Raw genomic sequence first — 26,082 nt, forward strand, 5'->3', positions numbered from 1 at the left:
ATATAAATGTGTACGACTGCTTTTCTTCATACGTTTATTACTTCTATCTGTAATCGCTGTCAACAGGAAGTCCTAAAAACTCCCTGAAAAGCTTTGAGTTGATCCAAAACGCCACAGTGAGACTTCTCCTGTACTGGCTTCCTTTGAAGTTCTCCCAGTTTGGATTCACCATCTCTATTTTTAAGAAACTTAAAAACATTGCTTTTCATAAAATTACCACAAAAGAACTAAACGTTGTGTTGGTTGATTTTATTTCTGTTGTAACAATGTTTCTCTTATTTGCCCATAAATAGTAACACAATTACAAGGACAATGCACCTGTGAGTTGTGCAGCATCCATGAAACACCAAGTTTTTTTCTACCAATGTCACATTTTCTGTTATTGATACGTGGGTGTTGTTTATCAGAGGGGATGACTGAAGTGTGAAGAAACTGTCTGGCACTACATCAGTGAAAGTGAATTCACTTCCTACTGGAACGAGCATGGTTATCTTGGAGGGTGGACGGTCCCCGGCTGGGTGGGATTGTTGCAGAACATCATCACTATCTCTTGCTTTTCCACGGAGGGTGACAACATCACACTGCTGTGACCCTGTCAGTGCACCAGTCAGCATAGCGCTCTCTGCACAGCCTGTATTTAGTTAAATTACTCTAATTTAGGAATTGCTGTCGTCGTTAGCCTTGAATGATAGTATAATAAAAGTTGCACACTGTAACCACAGGAAACACCCACACAGGTGTTTAATCTCGTTATGTTTTTGCTTTTTTCAGAGGTTTGTCTTTAGAGCTTCCTTTAAAATCATTTCATGCAGAGCAGAAAATACTGCAAGATCCGTGTGAAGGTCTGCACTTCTTTTACTCGCTGCAGTGTGTCACAACGTGTCTGCTTAGAGCAACTGCAGTCAGTTTGTACTTTGACCTGCTGATCAGCTGATATCCTGTTTTTCTCGCCCGGCCTGATGCAGGAAGTTTCAGGTTTGTTTCGGTTTTAAACGGGAGCACAGTGAAGCCATGGACAGGCTCATGTGTATAGTGTTGATTCTAAGCTTTCATAACTTGTGGAAAGGCCTCGACGCTGTGGAACAAGGTAGGCTGCTGCTTATGTTAGTCAGTGTTAGGTTTGATTTACAGTGTGATGACCTGTCACACAGGAAGTACATGAAGAGTCGTGATTAAGGACTCTCAGGTTCGAGCCTTATATTTGAGCTTAAACATATTACTTTGTTTCCTTGTTGTGACAGGCTGCTAATAAAGTGCCCAAAGTTACAAAACAGGGTATTTGCCAAGTTGTGTGTTTAGTGTAGCTGCATCATTGGTTCATCCCTTGAGCTGGGTACCTTTATAAGGCTTGAATGACTGATAGGTCAGCGTTATAATAACGATAATATTTATTTGTTGGCCCCTACAACACAAAATAACAAGAACAGTTTTAGAAGATAGGAATACTAAAAAGTTAAGGATGATTAGAGTTGACATGCAAATGAAAATGTTAAGTTTTGAGCTGAGATTTGACTCTGTCAGAGTCGAGCTGTTGAAGGTGTAGTAATGAATTTCAAAGTCAAGGTGCAGCGCAGCGAAAGACTCCATCACGTGAAGTGTCCAGTTTGACGTGAGGAGCAGCTGACTGAGCAGAGGACATGAGAAGGAGTCTAAGGCTGAAGGAGGTCAGAGTCAAAGAACCAAAATATTGTACTGAATACAATGTGGATAGGGAGCTAGTGAAGCTGAGAATGGGTGCAACAGTCATTGGTGCAGATTTGTGTAGATGTACCATCTGTACCATGTGGAGCCAACTGAGAAGTTTGTTTTTGAGGAGAGCAAAGAGAATGGTATTACAGTCTCCCAAACGTGAGGTGGGCAGGGCATGAGCCAGCACATGAGTGCTGTGTTGAAAAAGAAAAATGCAAAGTCTGGCAACAATCTGACTCCCTGGAAGCAAAATATAAAGGAATAAGATGTCTTGAGACTTTTGCACACCATTTAAATAAAATTAAAAAAAACATCAAAAGATGTGTTTTTATTAGTGCTGTCAGCGTTAATCTCCTTAAAATGACCTTAACGCCATAACTGCATTAACCCAGCAAATCTCCGTTAGCAAGTTAGCGCAGATTGCCCAATGCATGGGGCTGCGCCGTGTCAGCGCGTTAGCGCAGTTAGCAGTTAGTGTTATTTAGGTCAGTCATTCTCAAACTGTGGTATGCGTACCCCTGGTGGTACTTGGGCTCTCTCTAGTGGTATGCAGGAAATCTCCAATTGTTTTTAGGATTAAAGAATATACCATTGTGGAGGTTTGCAAAGACGACATGAGACTTCACGAGACTCTTCTGGGAGCCCGAGTCAACCAAAAAACGTCTCCCTGAGCATGAGTTCTCTATGAAGAGCAGCCTTTCCTTATCGCCAGCGGTCGCAGCCGCTACAGAGCGCTGGCAGGCTCGTTTCCCTGGGCCTTGAAACTGCAAAGGCGGCAGACAGCGCCGTGCTGTGGTGCCAAAATGCTGTTGGTAAAAACACAGCTGTTTTCCAAGGCGCCGCCGTGCCACGATCCCAGCCACCATCGATGAGTCAGAGGCCCCCGGGAGAATCGGTGGATGGGCAGGAGATGCCGTCGGAACTATCACCTGGATGCCAAAGCTCCTAGTAGCCAGGAGAATACGATCTGGTTCTTCTGCGAGTGAGCGGTAATCCTCCAAGGCCAGCAGCGGGGAGTTGGCGAGGCCAGCTGGCACTGGTGCCGGCAACTGTCGGAGGAAGACGTGAGTGAAGAGAAATCCGCCATCATCCATTCTTAGCAAGGACAGCGTGCGCTCCATGAGCTCAAGAGCGGTACCATCACCCAGGCCTGAGAGAGAGAGGAGTATCTTGGCCCGCTCTGCATCGGAGAGGGAGTAGCGGCGCAGCAGCAGCGCCTTGAGAGCGGTGAATTTCCCTTGGGTGGGGGGAGCCCAGAGAAGGGTCATCACACAGCGGGTCATCGCAGCAGATCCAGCGAGGCCACCACATGGTGTTATTTTGTTTCTGAAATGCCACAAAGAGCAAACTGAGGTTCGATGTCCACGGACCACGAAGAGTTGTGAAGCCAAAAATCCGGCAGCTTAATCGCCACAACACAAATTAAACTGTACAGCTCTGCTATCACTTCCAGCATAAATGAAGACAGGAAACTAAACAGCAGTGACGTTTGTAGGGTTACTGAAGTTGGGCTAGCTGGTATATAATGATGTGCTACGTGACCGCTAACTACACAGCTATGTTAGCATAACACAAACAGTGAAGATGGAGGATGAACGCTAACTTTTTTCCACTCTGTAAAAGTTAACGTGAGGGTTCCCGATGGTTAGGGACAAATCCAGTCGCCATCGGCGTAACTTTGTGCTGAACATTGGGGGGGTCAAGATCTCTGTCTAAATAAATAAATAAATCTGAGTAAATTCCCAGATGATTAAACATTCAACTATTTTGCTGGTAATAACTGAAATGAGTAAAGAAAATCAACAGCCTATTTATGCAAGATAATTCATAATTTTATTGGGGGGGGTTATATTGGTTGGGTCTGATTAATGGGGGGGGGGGGGGTCATAACCCGCCTAATCCCTCTGGAAATTACGCCCCTGGCAGTCGCATGACAGGATGCTGTAAACGGACCAAACTTCAGTCAGGAGAACAACTGCAATACGAGGTTAGTCATTAATATACTGCTGCATGGGCTGGAGTTACATCGTAAGGGTTTAAAAACTGAGCTTTAAAATGAACAGTGGTAATAAAAACCGAGAGAGGCCAACAGGGCTTGATCAGATTAAACAGAACAAGATCGAAAGCATTAAAACATGTTGAAAACACAACAGCCTTAATAATCTCAGAGTAGTTTGGACTGACGCAGGTTTCATCGGGTCATCACTTAAAGATTGGCTATCCCACCTGCTGTGAATGTTTTAATGCAGTACAGTTGTTATTATTATCACTTGTCACGTCCTGTTTATGAAAGTTAAAATAAAATTCATTCATATAAGAAATAAAATTGTCTTGTGTAAACTATATGTGGTGTTAAATAGGCCCATACTACTGTACTTTAATGTCAGTCATAAGGGTGGTACTTTAAGAGCCATATATTTATTGAGGTGGTACTCATTGTGAAACTGTTGAGAACCACTGATTTAGGTCATATGGCACCACTAGAGGGCAGCATGGGGCACAATATTTAGTGCTGTTGTTGCCCAGCCAAAGTAATAAACAAGAAGGTTGTGGGTGTGAATCCACCATCTGGCCAGGGCCTGTCTGTTTGAATGTTCACCATTTGTTTTCATTAAGGCATTTCACACATAGTTTTTAAACCACAAAACCATTCACATGTATGTATCTGTCTGTGGATGGTGCACATGTGTTGAGAAAAGTGTCTTCATTGTCTGTAGGTGTGCTGAACTTTGTGGTGCTTGCAGACTGGGGTGGGCTGCCTTTTCCTCCTTACTACACTGCTCAAGAGAAAGCTATTGCTGCAGAGATGGATAGACTGGCCCAATCCGAGGGGGTGGACTTTGTTCTCAGCCTTGGAGATCACTTCTATTTTAGCGGCGTCAAGGATGTGGAAGACCCACGCTTCAAGGTATATCATATCAGGACCCATGCATTAACAGCTGTTGATATATTCTGTTGAGCTCTTCTTGTAGCCCCAGACTTTGCGATGAATAGCATCTCTTCAGAGTTTAGTCTACCCTAAAGGATTCTGCAGGGTGATGTCATTTCCTTGGCTAAAAACTAAAATGTTACAAATCAAACGCATAGTTTTAGATTTGTAGTTAGCACTTCTCACTGGTGTTGCTACACTCTTTTACAGTGAAGATGAGCAGGGATAATTTATTCACTGCCAGTTTCTTTGTGAACTTCACAATAGGTAAGAGAACCAAAAGAAACCCATAGCAACAGGAAGCTTGTCCATGTTTAGCTCTGCTGGACTCCAGAAAGCTGCAAAATGTGGCTTGAGGTTTCCAAAGAAACACCCGATCACCATATTCCCTGCAAAGTGAAGACTGGAGGGACAGTACTGGTACCCAGTGTTGGGAAGGTTACTTTTAAAGCATATTCCACTACAGATTACAGAATACATGCCCCAAAATGTAGTTTGTAACATATTCTGTTCAGTTACTCAATGTGAGTAAGGGATTCTGAATACTTTGGATTACTATTGTCATGCTTTTACAACTACGTGAATGTACTGCTGCTGTGTGATTTATTAGTGTTACTGAGGCTACTCACCACCGAGCTGGCATTAGTTGAGGTGAGGTCATAGTCTGCTTTCAGAACTGCACATGATTATTTGCAGCTAGCAGCTTGTTAACGCTATCATCAGTCTAACAGACTGCAGGCTAAGAGTTGTTGACCCACTACTGATCACGAGCCTCGTCACGTGAGTCACGGTGTGATACAAGAACGGAGGCGTGATAAGTATGTTTCAGGTGGAACCATTGTGAGACCTTGCCTTACCCTGTCATGTGACCTGTTGAGGTTACCTGATGTAAATGTCAGGCACCTGGAAGAGAAACTGCATCGTAGCCAGCAGACAGTTGGTGATGTAAGGCAGCCTTTATTTAAAGATGATTATTCACAGTGGACATAGATAACTTCTTTCACTCCTCTTTCAAACCATCTGTCTTCTCTGCCCACAATGTGAACACTGACATCCTCGAAAGACCTTTGTCCTTGAGATGCAGATGTCCTGGTAAACTGGTAAACGTCAGTGTTGAGGTTTCCGTTCACCTCCGTGCGCACGGCACAGTCCAGAAACAGTGAACAGTTATCCTTTGCCCTGGTGTGTTTCTATCCACAGAGCTCATGTGAGCAGTGAAGGCTTCTACTTCCTGGGTTCTGATTTTGACCCAGGTGTCATCCTCGTATCTGTGCCAGTGGCTAAGTGCTTTATTTTCCGCTTCCTCCATGTAAAGCTTGGCTATAATGGGTGACACTGGGGAGCCCATGGCACACTCATGTTTGTGGAATAAATCCATAGTGGGTCAGTGACTCTCTTGGGTTTAAATACCTCAGGTTTTAGACTTGCAGAAGCTTCTTTGATGACAGGTGAAACAGAAGGAGTCCAGTACTTTCAAAGCTTCTTAGACTACCATGAGCTGGACGACTGAGAGCCTACACAGACATAAACTGTGAGGTATTTCTCCTCCACAGAACACGTTTGAAGGTGTCTTCTCGCAGCCATCTCTACTGGATATACAGTGGTACCTAACTGCTGGAAACCACGACCATATCGGCAACATCTCAGCACAAATGGCTTACTCTAACATATCCCACCGATGGTAAATATCAAGCAATACAGACAAGGTTTGAGTGAGAAGGTCAGTCTTCTTACACCTGTAGCTTTGACCTGAACTAGTTATCATGTGACTTGCATTAAAATCGTGTTTCAGACGTTGCTAAAACGTGCTCTGATGTTTTGTACACTCGTTTCTGTGATAACTGAGATGATTCAAGGTTCCAGACCTCAGTGTTGCTTGGACGTTATGATGTGTTGTCTCTGTAGGAATTACCCAGCTCTTTATTACGATCTTCAGTTTACTGTTCCACACACAAACGTGTCAGTGAGCATCCTGATGATTGATACGGTGGTGCTCTGTGGAAACACCAATGACCAGGTCCAGCCTGTGGGACCAGAGGACTCCACGGCAGCAGCAAACCAGTGGAACTGGATCAGTGCTAAACTGGCCAGCAGCAGGTGATTCAAACACAGATTCGTTTGACCAGTTATCTGCACAGATGTCACTCAATACAAAGATACATTTGTGATTTATTAAAGGTTTGATATACAACTGTGTGACAAATATTACGCAGAATGAGGATTTAAATAAATATACAGTGTACAGAAAACCAAATAAAGAAGAGCATCAAAGAGAGGGAAACATACACCCAACAGTTTAAACCAGTTAGCTCTGCTGGTGTTGCTGGTCCCTCTGTGTGGGAGTTTAAAGGCTGTCTGGCTTGTGCAGGTCTGACTATGTGGTGGTGGCTGGTCATTATCCTGTGTGGTCTATTGGCAATCACGGACCTACAGCCTGTCTAGTCGACAAACTACGGCCTCTGCTGAAGAAGTACGGAGTCACCGTTTACCTGTGTGGCCATGATCATGATCTGCAGGTGTGTTCACATACAGAACATCACTTTCACCGGTTAAAACAAGGGAGTGAAGTGTCTCCATTATATTCAGTCCATCGCACTGACCTGCTGGGACAACCAGTCCTGTGCTATGACGTGTTGACCAAGTGTTTCTGACTGCTGATCAGTTTCTGTGCCCCAAACCAGAGGATATCATATTAATGTTAAAGAAAGAGATGCTAGTTCCTGATCTTTGTGTAGAAAGTGTGACAATCCAACCCATCAAAAGAAGACGCAGTTTCTCTGTTCTCTCCTCCAACAGTTCATCAGAGAGGATGATGGGAGCTCGTATGTTGTCAGCGGGAGTGGGATGGTCAGTGATCATTCCACTCGTCACATCAGCAGTGTCCCTCCATCCTGGCAGCTCTTTTCCAGTCCTGTCAATCACACAGCAGGAGGCCTGGCTTTCTTCCAAGTGACTGAGCGTCAGATGACAGTCAGTTACATGCAGACAGATGGGAAATGTGTTTACCAGGCTGAGCTGCCAAAACGCAAAGTCTGAGGCCGCAGAGATCGGTAACCATCAGGAGCAGCCATGTTTGTTCATGTGCTGCCCAGCTTTGTGTCATGTACTCTGGCACTCTGTAAATATAAAACCTTCATTTTAATTACAACTTTTAATTATTGTGAAATTAAACAGCTGTTTAATCAATAACACTTTCAAATGCAATGCTTTTCACTTCTAATCTTTATGAATAGATCAGCGTGTATGTGTACATACCTGCATATGAATATGTAGGGAAATATATATGATGCCACATCACAACAGCAGCCGCTTCAAGGCACTTTATATTGTAAGTTAAAGGTGCTGCAATAACACTGCAGTTACTTTGTTGAGTACTGTTGCTTCGGTTACAGAAAAGCAGCCTGTGTGAAGAATAACATCCTCGTTACTATTTTGTAACCATCAGCATTGTTTTCTTTGCTTTTGTTAAACAAATTTAATGTAAATTCAGTTTCACATTCATAGTCACAGACGGTTTAAAAATAATTAAGCACTGATCGGCTCCTGATCAGTTATCGATCAGATGCTGTGATTGATGATGATGATGGTGATAATCATCTATAATGAAGCTACCTGATTGCGGCTGACGTCAAAGCTTTGTTCTTTAGAACATGTGCAACGTTCCCTCTGGAATCAATATGTTAGCACAAAGTAATAGAAGTACTTGTTTTCTTGAAATACACTTTCAACTTTTTTCTCAGAACGATTGACAACATTTTTCTCTTAATGTGTCCCTAATACGTCTTTGTAATATATGGAGTCCAGTCCCACTGATGAATCCGATATAGTGTTTTTAATCAATAAAACTGTTTTTTAATATCTTGCTGCTTTTTGTATGAGTTCATACTCTAGTGTAAATAAACAACAACACTAAGGCTATTCTGTTAGACCTGTATGCAAAAAATACACTGCACCCAAAATATTTCATAATTCAGCAACACTGATCAATCTAATGAACTTAAACCTGCACCATCCTCCCTACTCTGGTATTTTAAAGAGTACTTAGCAGAAATATTAAGCAACCTAATAACCTAATAAAAAAATAGGGAACCACCCCTCACGCTCCACCTCATGATGCTTAATCGATGTAATCAACCTTAATTTGATGCAGTGTGAAAAAAAATGCACAGAATCAATAATTTTTCAAGAATAATTAAATAGATTCAACATCTTTCTTCAACAAAATTGCAGACTGCACAGATGGTACCTTCCCAAAGGAAAAAGTACTATAGCTTACTAGGGTATATTAGACTTAATAGTCACTATATACAGTAATTGACTTCTATTCATTTTGCATCAAATTAAAACTTTGGGTGTCAGATAATTATTTATTAAAAGCTCGACATTTTAAATGAGAATAAGAAAGAAAAGTATGTCTTTGTGCCCCCTTTTCCCTGTTCATGCCCTATCGGCCCCCCTGGCTACACTTTGCTAGATCCGCCCCTGCACAGTTACGTCAGCTGTAGAAAAAGATCCTGGAGTAGAAAGTAATATTAAATAAATTCTAACAACAGCTGATCAAGCTTAAACGTGCTGCTGTTGTTCAGCCGCTGGTTTCCTCTTTCTGGTGCAAAGTGGGCCAAAAACAAAGGAGACGATCAGCTGATCATTGATCAGTTTCATGATTGAAGTAGCAGCAGGAGAGAGAGAGAGAGGCAGTCGCTCCATATATCGGTTGTTAAGCTTTACAAACATTCAGAGATGAACTTACACACTTGCTTTACTTCTCTCTGGGGTAACTTCCTCGGAGATGAAATGCTGGTTTGAGGCTAATACACACAGCCACATGACCACACTGCTCGGTTATGAGCCGAGTTACGCCATGTTGCAAGTTTTGTGAGGTGCTTGTTTGATATTTAATGGATCATTACATTTTTTATTTCTCTCCGATATCCGATCCAGTAATTTAGGTCAGTATCGGACCGATACGTAATATCGGATCGGTCCATCTCTAGTCTAGTGTTCACGTCCGTAGCACCTCCGTGTGCCGCTATTTACAGTCCCTGTGTGGTCATTGTGGACGTCTTTTAAACGTCAAACTTGGACTCATATTAGACATGGCTTCTATAGGCTCTGATGTCTCCAGAGGGTGGAGGACATGATGTCTGTGAGCTACCAGGTCATTTTTCTGTAGCTTTATGTCTGCAGCTGTCATCTGTGGCTGAGACAGTCACATGGAGCAGCATGAGCCCTGTGAAATGGGACTAGATCATAAGAGTTACGTGTGAAGGAGTCATCAGTGGACATGTTCAGGATGTTTCAGGCTCTTGATGCTCAAACGAGAGTGAGCAGCTGCTCGCAGCGACTGACAAAGACAGCAGATAGTCCAGCTCGTACACAATTACACACTTGGACTAACATCTCGTACTTTCCTCACAGCTTTTCTCAGCAACTGATCACAATCACATTCACTTCCTCTTACAATCACGAGCTTTTCACAATAAAACAGGATGCTGGTCAAAATGGACCATATACATTTTAAATGCTCTTTGAAAACTCGTTAAACATATTCCAAGAAATTCCATATCTGTCTAAATCCTTTAACCATCCTTATTTTACATTTTAACATGGATTGTAACATTAATTAATTAATTAATAAACGGCCGTTTTAACCTGGTGAAGAAATGAATGAACCAGGAAAATGTAAAATAACAAAAACAAACACGTGCACTGAGTAAATCAACACGTAATGAAGGTGTTTGTTTATAAATTATCTGTAAATAAACAACGTGACACATCCAGCCTGCTGCAGCAAATGTATTAAACTGATGGTCTGAGCCAAGCGCTGGGTTTCATCCTGCATCAGCTCAGACAGCGTCCAGCAAAACGCTGACCCCTGAATGTTGTTGTGTTGCTGATGACCACCAAAGCCCAGCGATGCTCTGCTGTTACCAGTAAAATGCACAAACGTAAGGAGTAACATGTTTATTGTCTTTAATATCAGTTAAACACAATAAAATAAATACACCACATACAAAAATATACATCCTACATTTGATTCCATAAAAATGTGTTTCAAGGTAAAATCCCCACTACAGTCTAAGAATGATTTACATTTACACAGCAGACTGTGAAATTAAATAAAATAAGCTGTTATATTTTACTATAGTAGTCACAGGCACCAGGAAAGGAGATGCAGTATTTGCAGTATCAGTACATACTGTAGCAGGGCTTCAGCAGAGTTTTCCCATCTTCCCAGTGTCAAAAATAAGGTTGTTTCACAGAAACTAAATGAAAGTCCAGTGTTTGGCTGAGGAATGCTGAGCGACATATGTCCGTGTGTCCAGTTCAACGTACCGCGAGAGATGTGTAGTGAAGCACATACTTTATACTACGCCCTTCTTTTCACCGTTTGCAGCTTTTTTCTTGCGCTTGCAGCACACCACTGTGACGGTGATGATGATCCCGGTGAGCAGTAGGATGAGGATGATGGCAGAAATGATCACTGCAGGAGAATACACTGTGGAAAACACAACACAGTCTGTCACAGCAAAGCTTTACTGCTCATTTCTAAGCAGTAATCCACACGGGCTGGCTTTTATACAGTACTGTAGTCTTAAGTACTCAGAGTACTTAAGACTACAGTACAAGCCACACTGAAGCTTTTCACACAAATTCACAGGCAGACTCTGTGTGGTGTTTGAACCATGTAACACAGTCACACGCATGCTGTGTGAGCAGAATCATCTGCAGCTCAACGTGACAAAGACCAAAGACTGTGGACTGTGGGAGGACCAAGAAACCTGTGACCTGTTTCAGTCCAGGAGGTGGATGTGGACGTCGTGGAGGAGCATAAATGCCTCAGAGTACACACAGAAAACACCTGGACTGGGTTAGAAGCACCACCGCCCTCTAGAGGACGGGCCAGTCGTCTCTGAGGTCCTTCAACATCTGTCGGACAATGCTCAGCATGTTCTGTGAGTCTCTGTGGTCGGCGCCGTCCTCTGTGGAGGCTCACAGACGCCAGCAGACTCAACAAACCGCTCAACAAACGGGCCGATCGCGGCTCAAGAATTGGGAGTTCATCTTGAATCAGACGGTTGCCGGTTCGAGCCCCGGCTCGGACAGTCTCGGTCGTTGTGTCCTTGGCGAGACACTTCACCTACTGGTGTTGGCCAGAGGGGCCGATGGCGCGATGTGGCTACTGCTGTAGCTACTGCTGTAGCTGCCTCCACCAGTGTGTGGATGAATAAAGCGCTTTATAAATGCAATGCATTATTATTATCCATAAGTGACATTCATAGGTAATGATATTTGTACATACCTATCAATGTTCCAGTAATTAGAGCTGTTTTGTTATATTTTGTAAAATATTGTATTAGTTATTTAGTCACTGTTCTTGCTGCTGTGGAGACGCTGTGACCACGGAGGATTAATGACGTATTCACACACTTGGTTTAACTTTACTAATTAATACTGCATTACTCTGAAAACAAAACAAAGTGATGAGTAATGTGATTACTTTCACTGTTTGCTAATTCAGAATAACATCTGCAGACAGACAGTCCACAGTGACGTGGCTCCGTGTCGGGTTATTGCCTGTTACTGTAGCAGCTTCCTGTAGGGGGCGCTGTGGGATTTCTATTAAGAATCCGTGCACCCACGGCACACTGCAGCTGTAGTTCATCACAAACACCTTCAGAGTAATGAATGCAGAAGTGCTTTTTTCACAGGTTTCACAGTCTGAGGGGAAACATCCTGATGTTTTTGTGTGAGTTACTACAAACACTCACTTTAACACGTTTGTGTTATTGTTCACATATAAAGCACACTGAGGTCACGTGTTGTATAAATAAAACTGGATTAAAAGTAGATGTAATGTTGTTTTAGTCATGAAGAACTCTGGAGGTGCTTGACCTGTTTCACTAAGACAATAAATAAACATGCTGTGAATTTATAGTCCAAATATTTACGGACGGATGTACACGCTCTGGACGCACATCCGCACGAGGCCGTGGGAAGTGGATGTGCTGGGGTCCTGGAGCGCCCCCTGTCCCAAAGGCAGACATCCCAGCACCACAGCATTGTGTGTAAGCTCTGGTATTTTGGCCCCGCCCTCTTATTCTGTAGACTGAACTGGAGTCACAGTCGTGCAATAAACACCATCAGATCCAGGCACGATTTACTGCCTCACCTCTATTTCCCAGCTCCTTCACACCCACACAGACACACACCGGAGAAGAAAGCCTGGCCCAGTGTTCAAACACTTTACAGAGCTTTTGCAACCTTAACAGTTAGTGTTCTCCTCCGCATCAAAAATAAACACACAGAGTTTGTGAAAACTCTATTTTCACCTCACAAAATGATAAGTTACTCATCAAGTCAACAGGCTTCTGCAGACGATTGTTAGTCAAATAAATCACATCCTGCTGTAACGCTGCTGTGTCAGCAGCTTGTGGTCAGCAGCTCGTGGTCAGTGCTGTGCTGAAATAAAGAGCTCACCTTCTATGATGGTCTGGTTCTCGTCTTTTGAGCACTGCGGGGGACTCAGGTCTCCCAGCTGCTTGCCATAAGTGCGGCTGGGGATGTAGGCTTGGACCTGGAAGCAGTAGCTCTCCCCGTGATCCAGGCCAGTCACCTTTATCATACTTGTGTTGTAGTTGGATGTTTTCTGTGGACAACAGAAGGGAAAGGCCCGTGATGTCATTCACGTATGTTAAAGACTGCTGTTGTGATGTCAGTCTGTGGTGGGTGCTCCTCACTTTGCCAGTGCTCTTATTCTTCCAGTAGGTGACTCTGTAGTGGAGCCGCTCAGAGAAGATGTCCCTCAAAGTCTGCAGGTGTGTACCGTTGGCGATGGCAGTGGGTGAGTCTGTCACGTTCAGGGTGGCGCTGCCTTCACTGACCTCCAGCGTGAACTTGGGCCTGTCGAGTTCAGCTGTGGAGGAGAAGTATTTGTGAAACTGCTGGATATGTGCACATGTGATCACTGAAGTCTCTGTTAACCTTCCAATATTACACTGAACTAAATGAGAATGACAGCTTCAACAAACAGCTTATGTGTTGACATAAAATGATCAGCTTTTCTTTGAGTTTGCTGAATGATCACATAAATAATCTGCTTATGTTAACATTGCTCTCTGGACCTGTAGACAGAACGACCCCTGATGACCGGGTGTCACACTGTGGGCCACTGCGGACACTGTCGTCTCATTGGAGGACACTTCAAGTAGTACAAAACAAGAAAACAGGAGTGTTTGTTTGTTTGTTTACTTTTCAAATATTGTAAAACAAGACTAAACTTTATTTCCTCTGAAGCCGTTCACTGGACAACTAAATAAACACAGGGGTCCTGTCTGTGTGACACGAGGCAGCAGCGCTGCTGTCATTGTGTTCCTGTTTAAGTCAAGCGCAGAGGTAGGGGTGACCTCGGCTTTGAGACCGCTGCCTGATGACATTGTACCTGACAGAGAAACTGTGACGGGCATTTCTTTATTGGATGGGCAACAACTTTGTGAAAGTCTACAGATCCAGGGACCGATGATGGAAACAACCCTGTGAGTGTGACGGTGAGACTTCTTTGCATCATGCTCACTGAGGGCGACCATGAGAGCGGGTGTGTTACCATGTTAAACTGTTCCTGCGCTGGCTTCATGCGCTCTCCCGGGCATGCTTTCATTTCTATGTTATTCTGATTTATAAAAAATAATATCAAAGGGTCTTACTGTCATCGTATGGGCAGAATTTTGGCGAGGTTTTGTGGGGAAACTCGGAGAGTTCAGAGGTCACCCCCTGTGGGGGCTGAGATAGGACATCAGCTACGTAGCAGGCTTTGGGGTCAGTCATGGCGGTGGAGAGATCGCACATCGTTTGTGACGACCGGATACAGTTAGTGATTCTCTGTGCGTTCCCACCAACCCTGCAACATATGACGTGTTACACATAGTTTACATGAAACACCCACATACATGAAAACGTGCTGCCGTAGGTGAACTGATGGGGCTGTGAGGCCAGGTGTGGATGGTACTTACGGAGACAGTTCCACTGTGTAAGAGTAATCCGCAGATGGTTTGGGCTCCCAGACCAGAACCGTTTTAAAATTGGTGGATTTCCAGGTGACGTTCTGCGCTTGTGGATACGAGCCTGCAAACAAGGAGTGGATCAGTCACATGATGAAAATCAGACATTACTGATCCTGCTGAATGACTGAAGCTCTTTAACACAGTGTTGCACATCCTTTAGCAGCAAAACGACCCAAACTGTGCTCAGATTCATCATTTCATCAGGTTCACATGGTGAACATCCCAGAGCTGCGCTCTTATCAGTGGAGAAAAAGGCCCCATTCATGTAGTTTTACGGACGGACTGTTCCAGCTGCACTTTGCTTTGTGACCACAGTAAGTGTGCCACCCACGGAGCACACCACAGCTTCTCCCCTCTTACACCGAGGATCGCAAATCTGTCTGAAACATCATCGCTTGTTTGCAGACCTCGGGAGTGTAAGTACCTCCTTCCTCTTTAGCTGGGGGCAAAGAGTGCAGCTGTCTCACTCTTTTCACAATTCAGATCAAACTGAGGTTATTGTACTCGGCCCTGAAAAGCCTAGAAATATGGTATCTAACCAGATTCTTACTCTGGATGGCATTACCTTGGCCTCCAGTAACACTGTGAGGAACCTTGGAGTCATTTTTGACCAGGACATGTCCTTCAACGCACATATTAAACAAATATGTAAGACTGCGTTCTTCCATTTGTGCAACATCTCTAAAATTAGAAATATCCTGTCTCAGAGTGACGCTGAAAAACTAGTTCATGCATTTATTACTTCCAGGCTGGACGACTGTAATTCATTATTATCAGGATGTCCAAAAAACTCACTGAAAAGCCTTCAGCTGATCCAAAATGCTGCAGCAAGAGTCCTGACAGGGACTAGAAAGAGAGCAGATTTCTCCTGTTTTGGCTTCCCTTCATTGGCTTCCTGTTAAATCCAGAATTGAATTCAAAATCCTGCTCCTCACATACAAGCTCTTAAATAATCAGGCCCATCTTATCTTAACGACCTTGTAGTACCATATCACCCTATTAGAGCACTTCGCTCTCGCTCTGCAGGCCTACTTGTTGTTCCTAGAGTATTTAAAAGTAGAATGGGAGGCAGAGCCTTCAGTTTTCAGGCCCCTCTTCTGTGGAACCAGCTTCCAGTTTGGATTCAGGAGACAGACACTATCTCTACTTTCAAGATTAGGCTTCAAACTTTCCTTTTTGCTAAAGCATATAGTTAGGGCTGGACCAGGTGACCCTGAATCCTCCCTTAGCTATGCTGCAATAGACGTAGGCTGCCGGGGGATTCCCATGATGCATTGAGTTTTTCCTTTCCAGTCACCTTTCTCACTCACTATGTATTAACAGACCTCTCTGCATTGAATCATATCTGTTATTAACCTCTGTCTCTCTTCCACAGCATGTCTTTATCCTGTCTTCCTTCTCTCACCCCAACCAATCACAGCAGATGGCCCCGCCCCTCCCTGAGCCTGGTTCTGCCGGAGGTTTCTTCCTGTTAAAAGGGAGTTTTTCCTTCCCACTGTCACCAAAGTGCTGCTCATAGGGGGTCATATGATTGTTGGGTTTTTCTCTGTATCTATGAAGCGCCTTGAGGCGACTTTTGTTGTGATTTGGCGCTATATAAATAAAATTGAATTGAATTGAATTGAATTTCACATGTGAGGCCAAATAAAAAAACAGACGTGTTCTGACTGTACCTCTAAGAATAATGATGATAATAATAATAATAATAATAATAATAATAATAATAATAATAATAATAATAATAATAATAATAATAATAATCACGAGAAGAAGAAGCGTTTCTGTCGCTGCATCCACACTAGGAGAATGCGCCGGACTCACCTGAGGCAGACAGCAGCATGGGGAAAAAAGAAAAGTAAAGAAAATAAAATCCTGCTTCTATTCTTGTGGTCGCCATGGTACCCTCAGGAAGTGTAGTCCAGATCAGACAGCTATCCGCGTGCAGTCCCGGAGCCTCCTTTCACACTGGGATACTTTTCGTTTCTGCTCAGGACTAAAAACCTCCGCTCGTAGCAGTTTAACTCAGTCCAACATGACCAAATAAGGAGCGTCCGGCTCGCCCGTCATCACATCGCTGCGGTATGCGCTGCGTGCCTGTCCCGCTTAAGTCATTGAGCGGATATAGCGGCTCAATGGCTTCTTCGGACTCAGCCGATCATTATTACATCATAAGAACTTCTGTTCGTCCGGACAGAACCAGCTTTGGGGGTTTGCTTACCTGGATGATGGTTTTCATGCCGTGATTGTCTTTTACTTTCTTTATTTTCAGTGAGTCCTGAAAGTGTTTTCAATTGAAACAGTTTGTCTAGATTACAGGTTTGATGTGAAATCACAAGAGCGCCTTCATTCGTGCCTGGTTTCTGCTACAGATGCACGGTTGTGTTTCTGCAGGCAGACCTGTGCAGGTCGTGTTTCACAGAGGACCGTGTGTGTGCTCATGCTGACTACATGACTTTCTAGAGAGATCACTAGAATGACGTGAATGACCGCAGCGTGGACCTTACAGCTCACTGTAACTCACTGTAACTCACTGAGTCAGAGCGGCTCCATTTATAGATCTGATTACTTTTGCTAAATTTCCAGACACACATGTGGAGAGGTTGTTCCAAAATGCTGGAATCCTCTAGTCCAGTCATTTCAAAGTGCACACTTGCACACATGAAAGGGGCATATAGCCTGAACAATGTAGCACAATAACAGTTAGCATGCTTTTAATGATATAAAGAAAGCTGAAGCTGATTTGTTTGTCCCAGGCTGTTATTCTGGCTGTTTCAGCCTTTTAATGGACCGGGAATATCTGCCTGGACTTTGGTAGTCCTGGCCCCCTCGTCCTCCTTCCCCTGAGAGGGCGGAGCAGAGATAATGAGAGGCCCGACTGCCGTAGGGTACAGTGTGGCTTTGAATACCGAGTAAGTCTCAAACAGGAAGGATTGAATACACAAGCTGGAGTCCAACAGTTTCTCTGAAGGAAAGCGGAGTGAGAGCGCAGCTTCTAATGGCTGTTTCCTGCTTTGTCTTAACGTTTGCAGTTCAGCTGTTTGAAATTGAACCTGATGTTTGGAGCACTGATCATTACTGATAATGAATTACTAAGTGTGCATGTTCTGCTTTCCCCAGTTCTACTGAGGAAAGGCTTCACGTGGTCAACGTCCAGATCATTTATTTACCTCTTCCCCAACAGTTATCTCTGTCACCATATCTCAAGGCATTTCCTAACATAGCTACTGTTCTCAGAGGAGAAATACACCGTGGTGTGGGGGCGCACTGCACACAGGGTGAGTCGCCCCGTGCCCTCCCTCCTGCCTTAATTACTTTCTCAGGCTCATTCCTGAAAGGAAGGAAGGGAGCAGCAGTGTATCACTGACTAACCAGCGCTAACACTGCACTGTTCACTGCATTTAGCAAGGAACTGGTGACCAGTAACAAACACTTTAGGCTGTTTTCTTGGCAAGTTAGGACATTGAAGTTGGAGCTGGGTCTTAATCGTCTTTTCTAGATCTTAATCTTCAGACTCAAGTAGTCGAGGCAGACAGTACTGTCCCAACGCTCTGCTTATTATGTCTGTTTTTGAAATCCATGCAGTTTCTGGCATTAAAACTAATGAGGGTTAATGATTCACTGATGCTGATCAGAAGTGACTTACAGTATGTTTCTGAGGAGCCTGTTACTCAAAAGAGTCAGCGTTTGAGGATTTGCTCACCTGCAGGACTGAGCACGCACCAACACGTCAGCAGCACATTTAGAGACATTCAGATTCACGTCAGTAGTTGGACTCCTTCTTATATTTGTGCTCAAAGCCTCATTCACCAGTTCAAACACGCTTTTCTATCCCACCTTCACACGTTCACAGCCACGCGGATGCATCTTTGGTGGGTGGTGTGTTCTACGTCCTCAGCTACACCGATAACTTTAGATGTTAGGTCATCAATGAGCACTTAAAAGCTTCGGCATGTTTGAATCAAAGATGGGCTTTTACAGAAGAGTCCACGTCCACTTTTATTTGGCACAAATGTCACAAACTGTGTTCTGATTTTCTATCACTCTGGTTGTGTTTGCAGCACGAGCTGGATCAAGCACCAGCAAACCTAAATCTAGAGAGACTGGCAGGCTGCCCAAGGAAACCTGTTCCTGGTAGCTTTATCCTGCTCAACCTGCACACAGAGTGGCGAGCAGGCTTTAACAGCTTCCAGCAAACAGGGTGTGGTTTTAGAGGCGATCGGAAACAACAGCCTGTTTCTGCAAAGGTGGAACAGCCACAGTGACAGAGAGTGAGATTATGAACCAGAGCTCTGCTGGCAACCATCAGCATCTCTCCAGGTGTTGTGTTCAAACTGCACATGGAGTAACTGTATGAAGCATGCACATGATGTTCAGAGTAGGGAACACAGCAAAGCGGTTTCCACTCCCAGCAGAAGGATTGGAATGCAGGGGTGAATGCTCGGTGCGTTGGTGTGCAGGTTTCAGGGAGATTAGAGAACAGAGGTGGGTTTTCACCTGTTGGAACATGACTGTCTGCGGCTCATGATGAAAACAGGAAAGAGATCAGACACAGAGATATACATGTTTGTCAGGACTTTTTCCTGTGAGGAATAATGGGGACGAAGCAGCCTGTATGTAGACGAGCCTTTTAAGGAGACCAGGGCGCAGTCTGGACTCTGAGTTCAGGTCACGTGAGCTAGAAGCAAGAAGCTGTTTTATTAGAAAACAGAACAAAGGAAGAAACTGACGGGAGCTGAAACATTCAAAAGATCCAAGACTGTAACGTGTCCTGAATGTTGCACACACACACACAAATATAACAACTTTAGACCACGGGGAGGACGAACCCTGCTTTAACAGGATGTTGGGGGACAGAAGAAGGAGAGCACAGGACATGTAATGACGTGCAGTAGTGGCACTTACATGTGTAGTAGATCAGGTCACATTTCACACTCTGGGCTTGTTTTGTGTGTGATGTAGACACACAGAACAAATAAACTGTTCCTTCTCAGTTGTCTGCAGCGCAAGCAAGCCACCAACCACAACCCCAGCATGTCAGCTGATGCAGGATCACAGTGTGAGCGTCTCTGCGCGTCTTTTTACCCAGCAGCCTCGAGCTGTGAGCGTGGGAAACAACTTCAGAAGGGTTGTCTTCAAAACCAACAGATAAGCAACACAAGCAACAAGTGACACATATCACAATATCGCGCACACACACAAATCTGCCTTTTAACATATTAATAGACATTATTAGGATAAAGACATTTTTCCATAGAAGTCTAAAAGAAGAAGAAGAAGAAGAAGTGAGAGCAACCAGACTTGGGAAGCAGCAGCCGTCTGCTGTGGCCAGTGGGGGGGACACATTTTCTGTCATGGTGTGTGTGCAGGGAGGCAGGAAAGGACCCAAAACTCAAAGGGCAGCTTTACTGCTGGACACGAGAAAGAAGTAAACTGGACAGTTTGCAGTCAGGACACAGACACGTATGAAGATCATGACAAAGAGAAACACGGGGTTGAATACACTGAGGGATAACGAGGGGATGAGACACAGGAGCACAGCTGGAGGAATCCTCAAGGTTTCATTGATACTTTGACCTTCCTTCTTTGTGCTGAGTAGGATGTTCGGTGTTGACCAGGAGCAGTGTTACATCCCTGATGAAGACTGCTCTTCATTAATGCTTTGTGTGCACTGTGGGGGTGTGTGTGCCTCCTCCACTCGACCCTTTTCCTATTTCTCTCTCTTGGTTGGGTCCAACCCTGTGTGTGCAACAACCACTTACTTTTGTGCAGGTTGTTTAATGAACAATAAAGTTTGTATCTGCATTTTTGACGTCTCCTGTCAAGTACTGTTTAGCAGAGGTGGGACCAAGTCATTGTTTTGCAAGTCTCAAGTAAGTCTCAAGTCTTTATCCTCAAGTCTCAAGTCAAGTCTCAAGTAATGTCAGGCAAGTCAGAGTCGAGTCTCAAGTCACTGGTGTAAAAGTCCGAGTCAAGTCACAAGTCTGAAATTTTGAATTTCAAGTCCTTTCGAGTCTTTAAAAAAAAAACGAAAAAAAGCATGTTGCAGTTATATGCTAAATGTAAATATTAGACCATGTAATTTTTAAATCTGTGTTTTTCTCAACACATGACAAAATAGTGAACTTAGAAAATATACACAAATTGTGAAATTGCACCTCTTTAAAATGCAGCTCAATTAAACCTAGCTCCAAGAATAATTTTCACCGACAGTTCTGAGATAAGCTGCATGTTATTCTTGGATGCGGTTGTAGGACCGGCTTTAAAAATCGCATGACAAAAATATCATACATATTAAAAAAAACTGCATCACCAACGTAGCCTGGACAACATTTGCTAGTTAGATGAAGTCAGCTATCTCATCGTAGCATATTTATATACATATTTATAATTATACGCTTCTTGGAGTGAGTGCATACACTCGTGAAGTTTAGTAACTTCAGGTCACTGCAACAAGCCCAGGTACAGTTTACCGACGGATGGGTGCAGGACCTTGAAATGCACCGTGTAGAACGAAAGACCATCGTACGTATCATAAGTTTACCAGTCTCACAAATCGTCGTCATAAATACACATTCGTTAACCGTTTATTAATAGGACCTTTGAGCTCAACGGTAATTAATTAGCAGTGGAAATAATTTCTGGTAGCATTACAGAAATGTAGCAGTGACAATAATATTGTATGCTGTAATCGCACTGGGCAATTAGTGATACAAAACAACTGTTTTACCCTGTGAATAAAAGTATATGTTTTTGTCAGTGTACCATAATAACAGAAGCGAAACGCAATATTGTGTCAGGACAATTCACTATTTATGCACAATAAACAAAGGAGCATAGCGCGACAATTTCTGTTCAGCGCCAGACTTGCTTGTAACCTATATCACCAATTATGTTATGAAAATGACGCATTAACTACAACAGAAGACTGACCTTTGTGTAAATGCTTGGAGCAAAACTAACCTGTGAGCTGGAGGGTTCTGGGACGTTATATTTGGTCTTTGAATGGCTGCAATCCAGTCGCCTCTTTGTTACTTCAGAAACATGGCTCGAACAATTTCTCTTCAACGACGTAATCCGATAACAACCGATCTCTTTACCCGTCGGCTTCCCGTGGCTGTCATGCGACCGGCTATTGCAGTTAATAATACAAGGCTTCTTGACATTTTTGTGTTTCTTTTTATCGCTGTGTGACTGATTTCAATTGAAAGGCTGTGTGCGCTAGTACCTCTTGCCACGAGTTCCCAGAATCCTTTGCGGTTTTACCCCTGAATGACGTCACATTTTCAATCTCTATATAATATGCATGTTAAATTTTATATTTGGGGTAAAATGTCAAGTCTTTTCAAGTAAACCGGTTCAAGTCCAATTCAAGTCCCAAGTCATTGGTGTAAAAGTCCAAGTCAAGTCACAAGTCTTAGAACATTTTTTCAAGTCAAGTCTAAAGTCATAAAATTAATGACTCGAGTCTGACTCGAGTCCAAGTCATGTGACTCGAGTCCACACCTCTGCTGTTTAGGACCTGTGAAGCCTCTGGCTCTTACACTCAAACCTTTCATGTCCTGGTGGTCAACAACTAAAGTATTCTTCACCGTCGATGCAGAGCAGGAGAAGTGTGCGTGGGGGGTTAGCCTCCCCAGCAGCAGGACGCAGGAGCTGACATGTATGTGTCGAGCAACAGGAGCTGGACGGCTTTGAGTTGAAGAATCAAACGCTCGTGGATATCTGTGCATGGCTGCACTGTCTCCTGAACCTGTATCAATGAACTGTGCACTCTAACTGGATGTTTGGACTTTGATCTGGCTGAAGTGCTTCGGCTTCTGCGTGAAGGCGTCTGCATATGAACAAAAAGCTCTTTGTTCAGACTGCACACACACTGTATATGAAGGTACCCACAACAGTCTGGAAATGAACGAAGACACAATAAAATGTGATGAGTGGCTGAGCATGTGGACACAGACAGTGGCTATAACCTTTACTGTGGGTGTGTCGTGTGTGTTTATCGACTCTTTGAATCTTTACCTTTGCTTCACCGTGAAACGCCAGCTCCCAGTGTGTGACGAAGGTTTGTGTGTGGGAAGTAAAACAATGATAACTGACTCATTTTGCCTTAAAAAGCTTTTAGCTCCATGTGTAATATCATTTACACACAATGAGATGTCTTTTATTTCCCAGCCTCAGTGACTAAAATCACTCGTCATCCTTCCCAGAATTTCATCATTTTTCTGTTCTCGTTGTGTTAATCATGATGACGACTGCAGATTTTAAACACTGTGTTCATCAGTTCACTGCCAATAGAGCCACAAATGACGGTTCATAAACCAGCAGCAATGGAAAAACTCCATGTATCTGTAAAAGTGCTTGAAGTGCACGCTGGAGCTACAGATGGAAAGTGTGTTATATAAGTGAGACTGGTGCAGAGCAGGGTCTCTTTCAGGGATCCTTCACATACTCCGACGGTGACTTAAAGGTTTTCTGCTCTAATCCTGTCAAAGTGGCACCGCTGAAATCTTTACGTCAAACCTTTATTCTTCTTACTGATGGCAAAGACGACACAGAGCAGACGGACTTCCATAAACTTAGTTGTTGTATTTGTCTTGCTGCTGTTGTCAGTGTTCGCTAACTGAAAGCAGAAATGTGAACACACTCACTGAACCTCAGAGAGTGCAAAAATACTTCCACCTGTGTTTGGAGTATACGTGAATATCCATGTACAGTATAACCAGGTCAGACACCTGTTAATTTACTGTGTTTTCCTGTGAACTTGAAATAGCGTCACTGATATGTTGCTGTTTTATGCCAGCAGACATGTACGATGGGAGGGAAACGACCCTGGCTTCAGCGCCCTGAGTTCATTTTACCGGTTTGTTATCAGCTCCTGTTCTCCTGGTTTTCAGAAAGTTCCTTAACTCTTCACAGGTAACTTCAGCATCCAACCTTTTCCCACACTTACCAGAGAACTATGTACTGAACTCTGGAAAAAGGAAACATTATAATTCAACGAGATCCTCAGCTGGCGCCGTGTTAGCAGCACGCCGCGGCCACTCAAATGGGGCAGTTTTTGTATTTTTGTGATTTCTGAGCCACATGGACACCAGAACAAGAGGTGCTCGCGTTCACCAACGGCAAACGCTTCTAAATTACAAGCATCATATAAAAACTGACCAGGAACTCCTGGGAGCGCTGTGCATCCTTGGGTTGCTACAGAAACCAGGCCTGCAGTCCGCTGCCTGGTGGCGGTGGTCAGGTGTTATCCACGCTGCTCTCAAACATTTGCTCACTGGACAACAAACTGGACTACGTCCGACTCCAGCAGATTAGCGGGAATTTAGGGACTGCTGCGTCTTTGTTTTCCCAGAAGCATGGCTCGGTGACGCACACCACCGTTCAGCTACACGGGCTCACTTCATTTCATGCCAACAGAAATGCAGCTCTGTGCCGTGAGACTCACGTGGTGGCTTGTGTGTCTACATCACAGCACAAGAACTGTGCTAGTTTCTAAAACTGCTCATCGCTGGTAGCGTTTATGACTGTTAGAGGCAGACCTTTTTATCTACCTCGGGAATTCACTGCTGTGCAAAGCGGTTCTGAGACAGGTGAGAAGTTGGCCTGCAGGAGCTCTCTGCTCTTCAGGACTGTTTTGAGCTCACTGACTGGGACATGTTCAGGGACGCTGCAACAAATGGCGACCGCGCCAACTTGGAGGAGAACACATCATCTGTGACCAGCACACAGGTAAGTGCATCGATGATGTCACTGACTCCAAGACTGTCATAACACGCTCCGACCAGAAACTGTGCATTCAATTCAATTTGATTTACACAGCGCCAAATCACAACAGTCGCCTCAAGGTGCTTTATATTGTACAGTAGATACAGAGAAAAACCCAACAATCATATGACCCCCTATGAGCAGCACTTTGGCGACAGTGGGAAGGAAAAACTCTCTTTTAACAGGAAGAAACCTCCGGCAGAACCAGGCTCAGGGAGGGGCGGGGCTATCTGCTGCGACCAGATGACTGCAGAAGTGCGTGACCTGCTAAAGACTTGAGACTCCGCCTTCAGAGCAGGCGACAAGGCGGCCTGTACAGTTGTTGCTGTAATTTGCAGAGTTGGAGCTATCGCCATTAGCTCATTCAACTGCCACTAACTGGTTTTCTGGGCAGAGATACAAAGCTAGTCCGAGCTGCACTCATGCGCTCCCTTACTCCGTTCCTTGGCTGTGGATGCAGGACGGGTTATCCTCACCGTCCCTCACAAGTGTCCTAGTTGATGCCAGCTGCATCCAACCACACGCTCTGCCATCTCACTCCGGTCACTCGTGGCGCCGCTCTTCCCGCTCTTCCTTCTCTCTTTGTTCCCGCTCTCTCTGCTTCCTCTTCCACTTGATCTCTTCCTCCAAAATAAAAACACTTTAACAACAACCTAATATGGATTTACACAAATGATCAAATAGAACTATTCATACATCAGAAGTAAAACGTAGCCCCTGTAAATATCTACAGAAGCATAAGAAACCACTACAGGAACATTTCAGCGTTCATAAGGTTTAAAGGAGGTTTTATACGATGATAAGATCAAGATGAGCCACTTTGTTCCCACTGCAGTCTGCAGAACACCAGCTTTGAAGCACAGAGTTGCTTTTATACAAATTTCATGCAAATTTAAAAGCAAACTGCACTGCTCAATCCTGGTTTAAGCAGCAGCCGCACACATCGTTGTGCCTCAGCCTGATCATCTGGGATTACAAAAATGCTGCTCAAGTTTAAATCAATCTATGTGTTTGTTGTCTCTGGTTCCTCCTGGAACGCAGCCGTCTGAGTCCAGCTGTGAGGGTCATGCAAGTACAGAAAACACTGTTCAGCCTGTTATAGCAGGTTCCAGATGTGCAAACATTGATCGAGTGAAGAAGCCTGACAGCATACAGACACACACGCCTTTCTTGTTCGTCTTCATCGACACAGGTTGTGTTTGAGTTAAGTGAAGGCTGGTGAGATATTGGACGTTAAGTTTGAGAAGAAACGATGACTTATTTGCTGCTTAAAGATAAACAAGCATTAATATAACCCCATACATTATATGGGACCAATCTCTATTAAAACACTCAATATGTTTTAACTGAAGAAGACATCTGGTCTGTTAAAACAAACAAGCTATAAAATGATCACATGATCCACATCTGTTCAGTTTTACACATTCCCCTTTCTATGCATAGGCACATGTATTTAGTGATTTTGGTCATCTATCCAGCCGAGGGCTCTGCCAACGACAGACCGCTGTCTGCCTGAAGTGCCTCTCATCCAAAGAGTCAATAAACTTTACTAAATATTTGCAAATAGTCTGTAGAAGCTGTCAGCAGGATGCTCTTAGCTACACAGCAGCTCGCTGCCAGGCTCCGGAACATTTC

The 26,082-nt window shown here is 44.0% G+C and overlaps 2 protein-coding genes across 2 annotated transcripts; one reads left to right on the plus strand and one right to left on the minus strand.

Annotated features, from left to right (window-relative positions):
* Positions 1-929: 929 nt before the first annotated feature.
* On the plus strand, positions 930-8,476 carry LOC113028778 (tartrate-resistant acid phosphatase type 5-like). Its single transcript, XM_026179221.2, has 6 exons — positions 930-1,087; positions 4,407-4,597; positions 6,172-6,299; positions 6,524-6,715; positions 6,987-7,134; positions 7,415-8,476. The coding sequence occupies exons 1-6, from the start codon at positions 1,012-1,014 to the stop codon at positions 7,652-7,654; spliced, it is 975 nt and encodes a 324-aa protein (XP_026035006.1). The 5' UTR covers positions 930-1,011; the 3' UTR covers positions 7,655-8,476.
* Positions 8,477-10,567: 2,091 nt separating this feature from the next.
* f3a (coagulation factor III, tissue factor a) lies at positions 10,568-17,110 on the minus strand. The gene is made up of 6 exons (XM_026180815.2): positions 16,501-17,110; positions 14,629-14,740; positions 14,323-14,516; positions 13,360-13,535; positions 13,100-13,268; positions 10,568-11,117 (listed from the first exon to the last, which is right to left on the minus strand). Exons 1-6 carry the CDS (start codon positions 16,574-16,576, stop codon positions 10,984-10,986), a joined length of 861 nt encoding a protein of 286 aa, XP_026036600.2. The 5' UTR covers positions 16,577-17,110; the 3' UTR covers positions 10,568-10,983.
* Between the last annotated feature and the right edge of the window lie 8,972 nt (positions 17,111-26,082).

This window comes from Astatotilapia calliptera, chromosome 9 (assembly GCF_964374335.1).
Source record: "Astatotilapia calliptera chromosome 9, fAstCal68.1, whole genome shotgun sequence".
NCBI classification, from domain to species: domain Eukaryota; kingdom Metazoa; phylum Chordata; class Actinopteri; order Cichliformes; family Cichlidae; genus Astatotilapia; species Astatotilapia calliptera.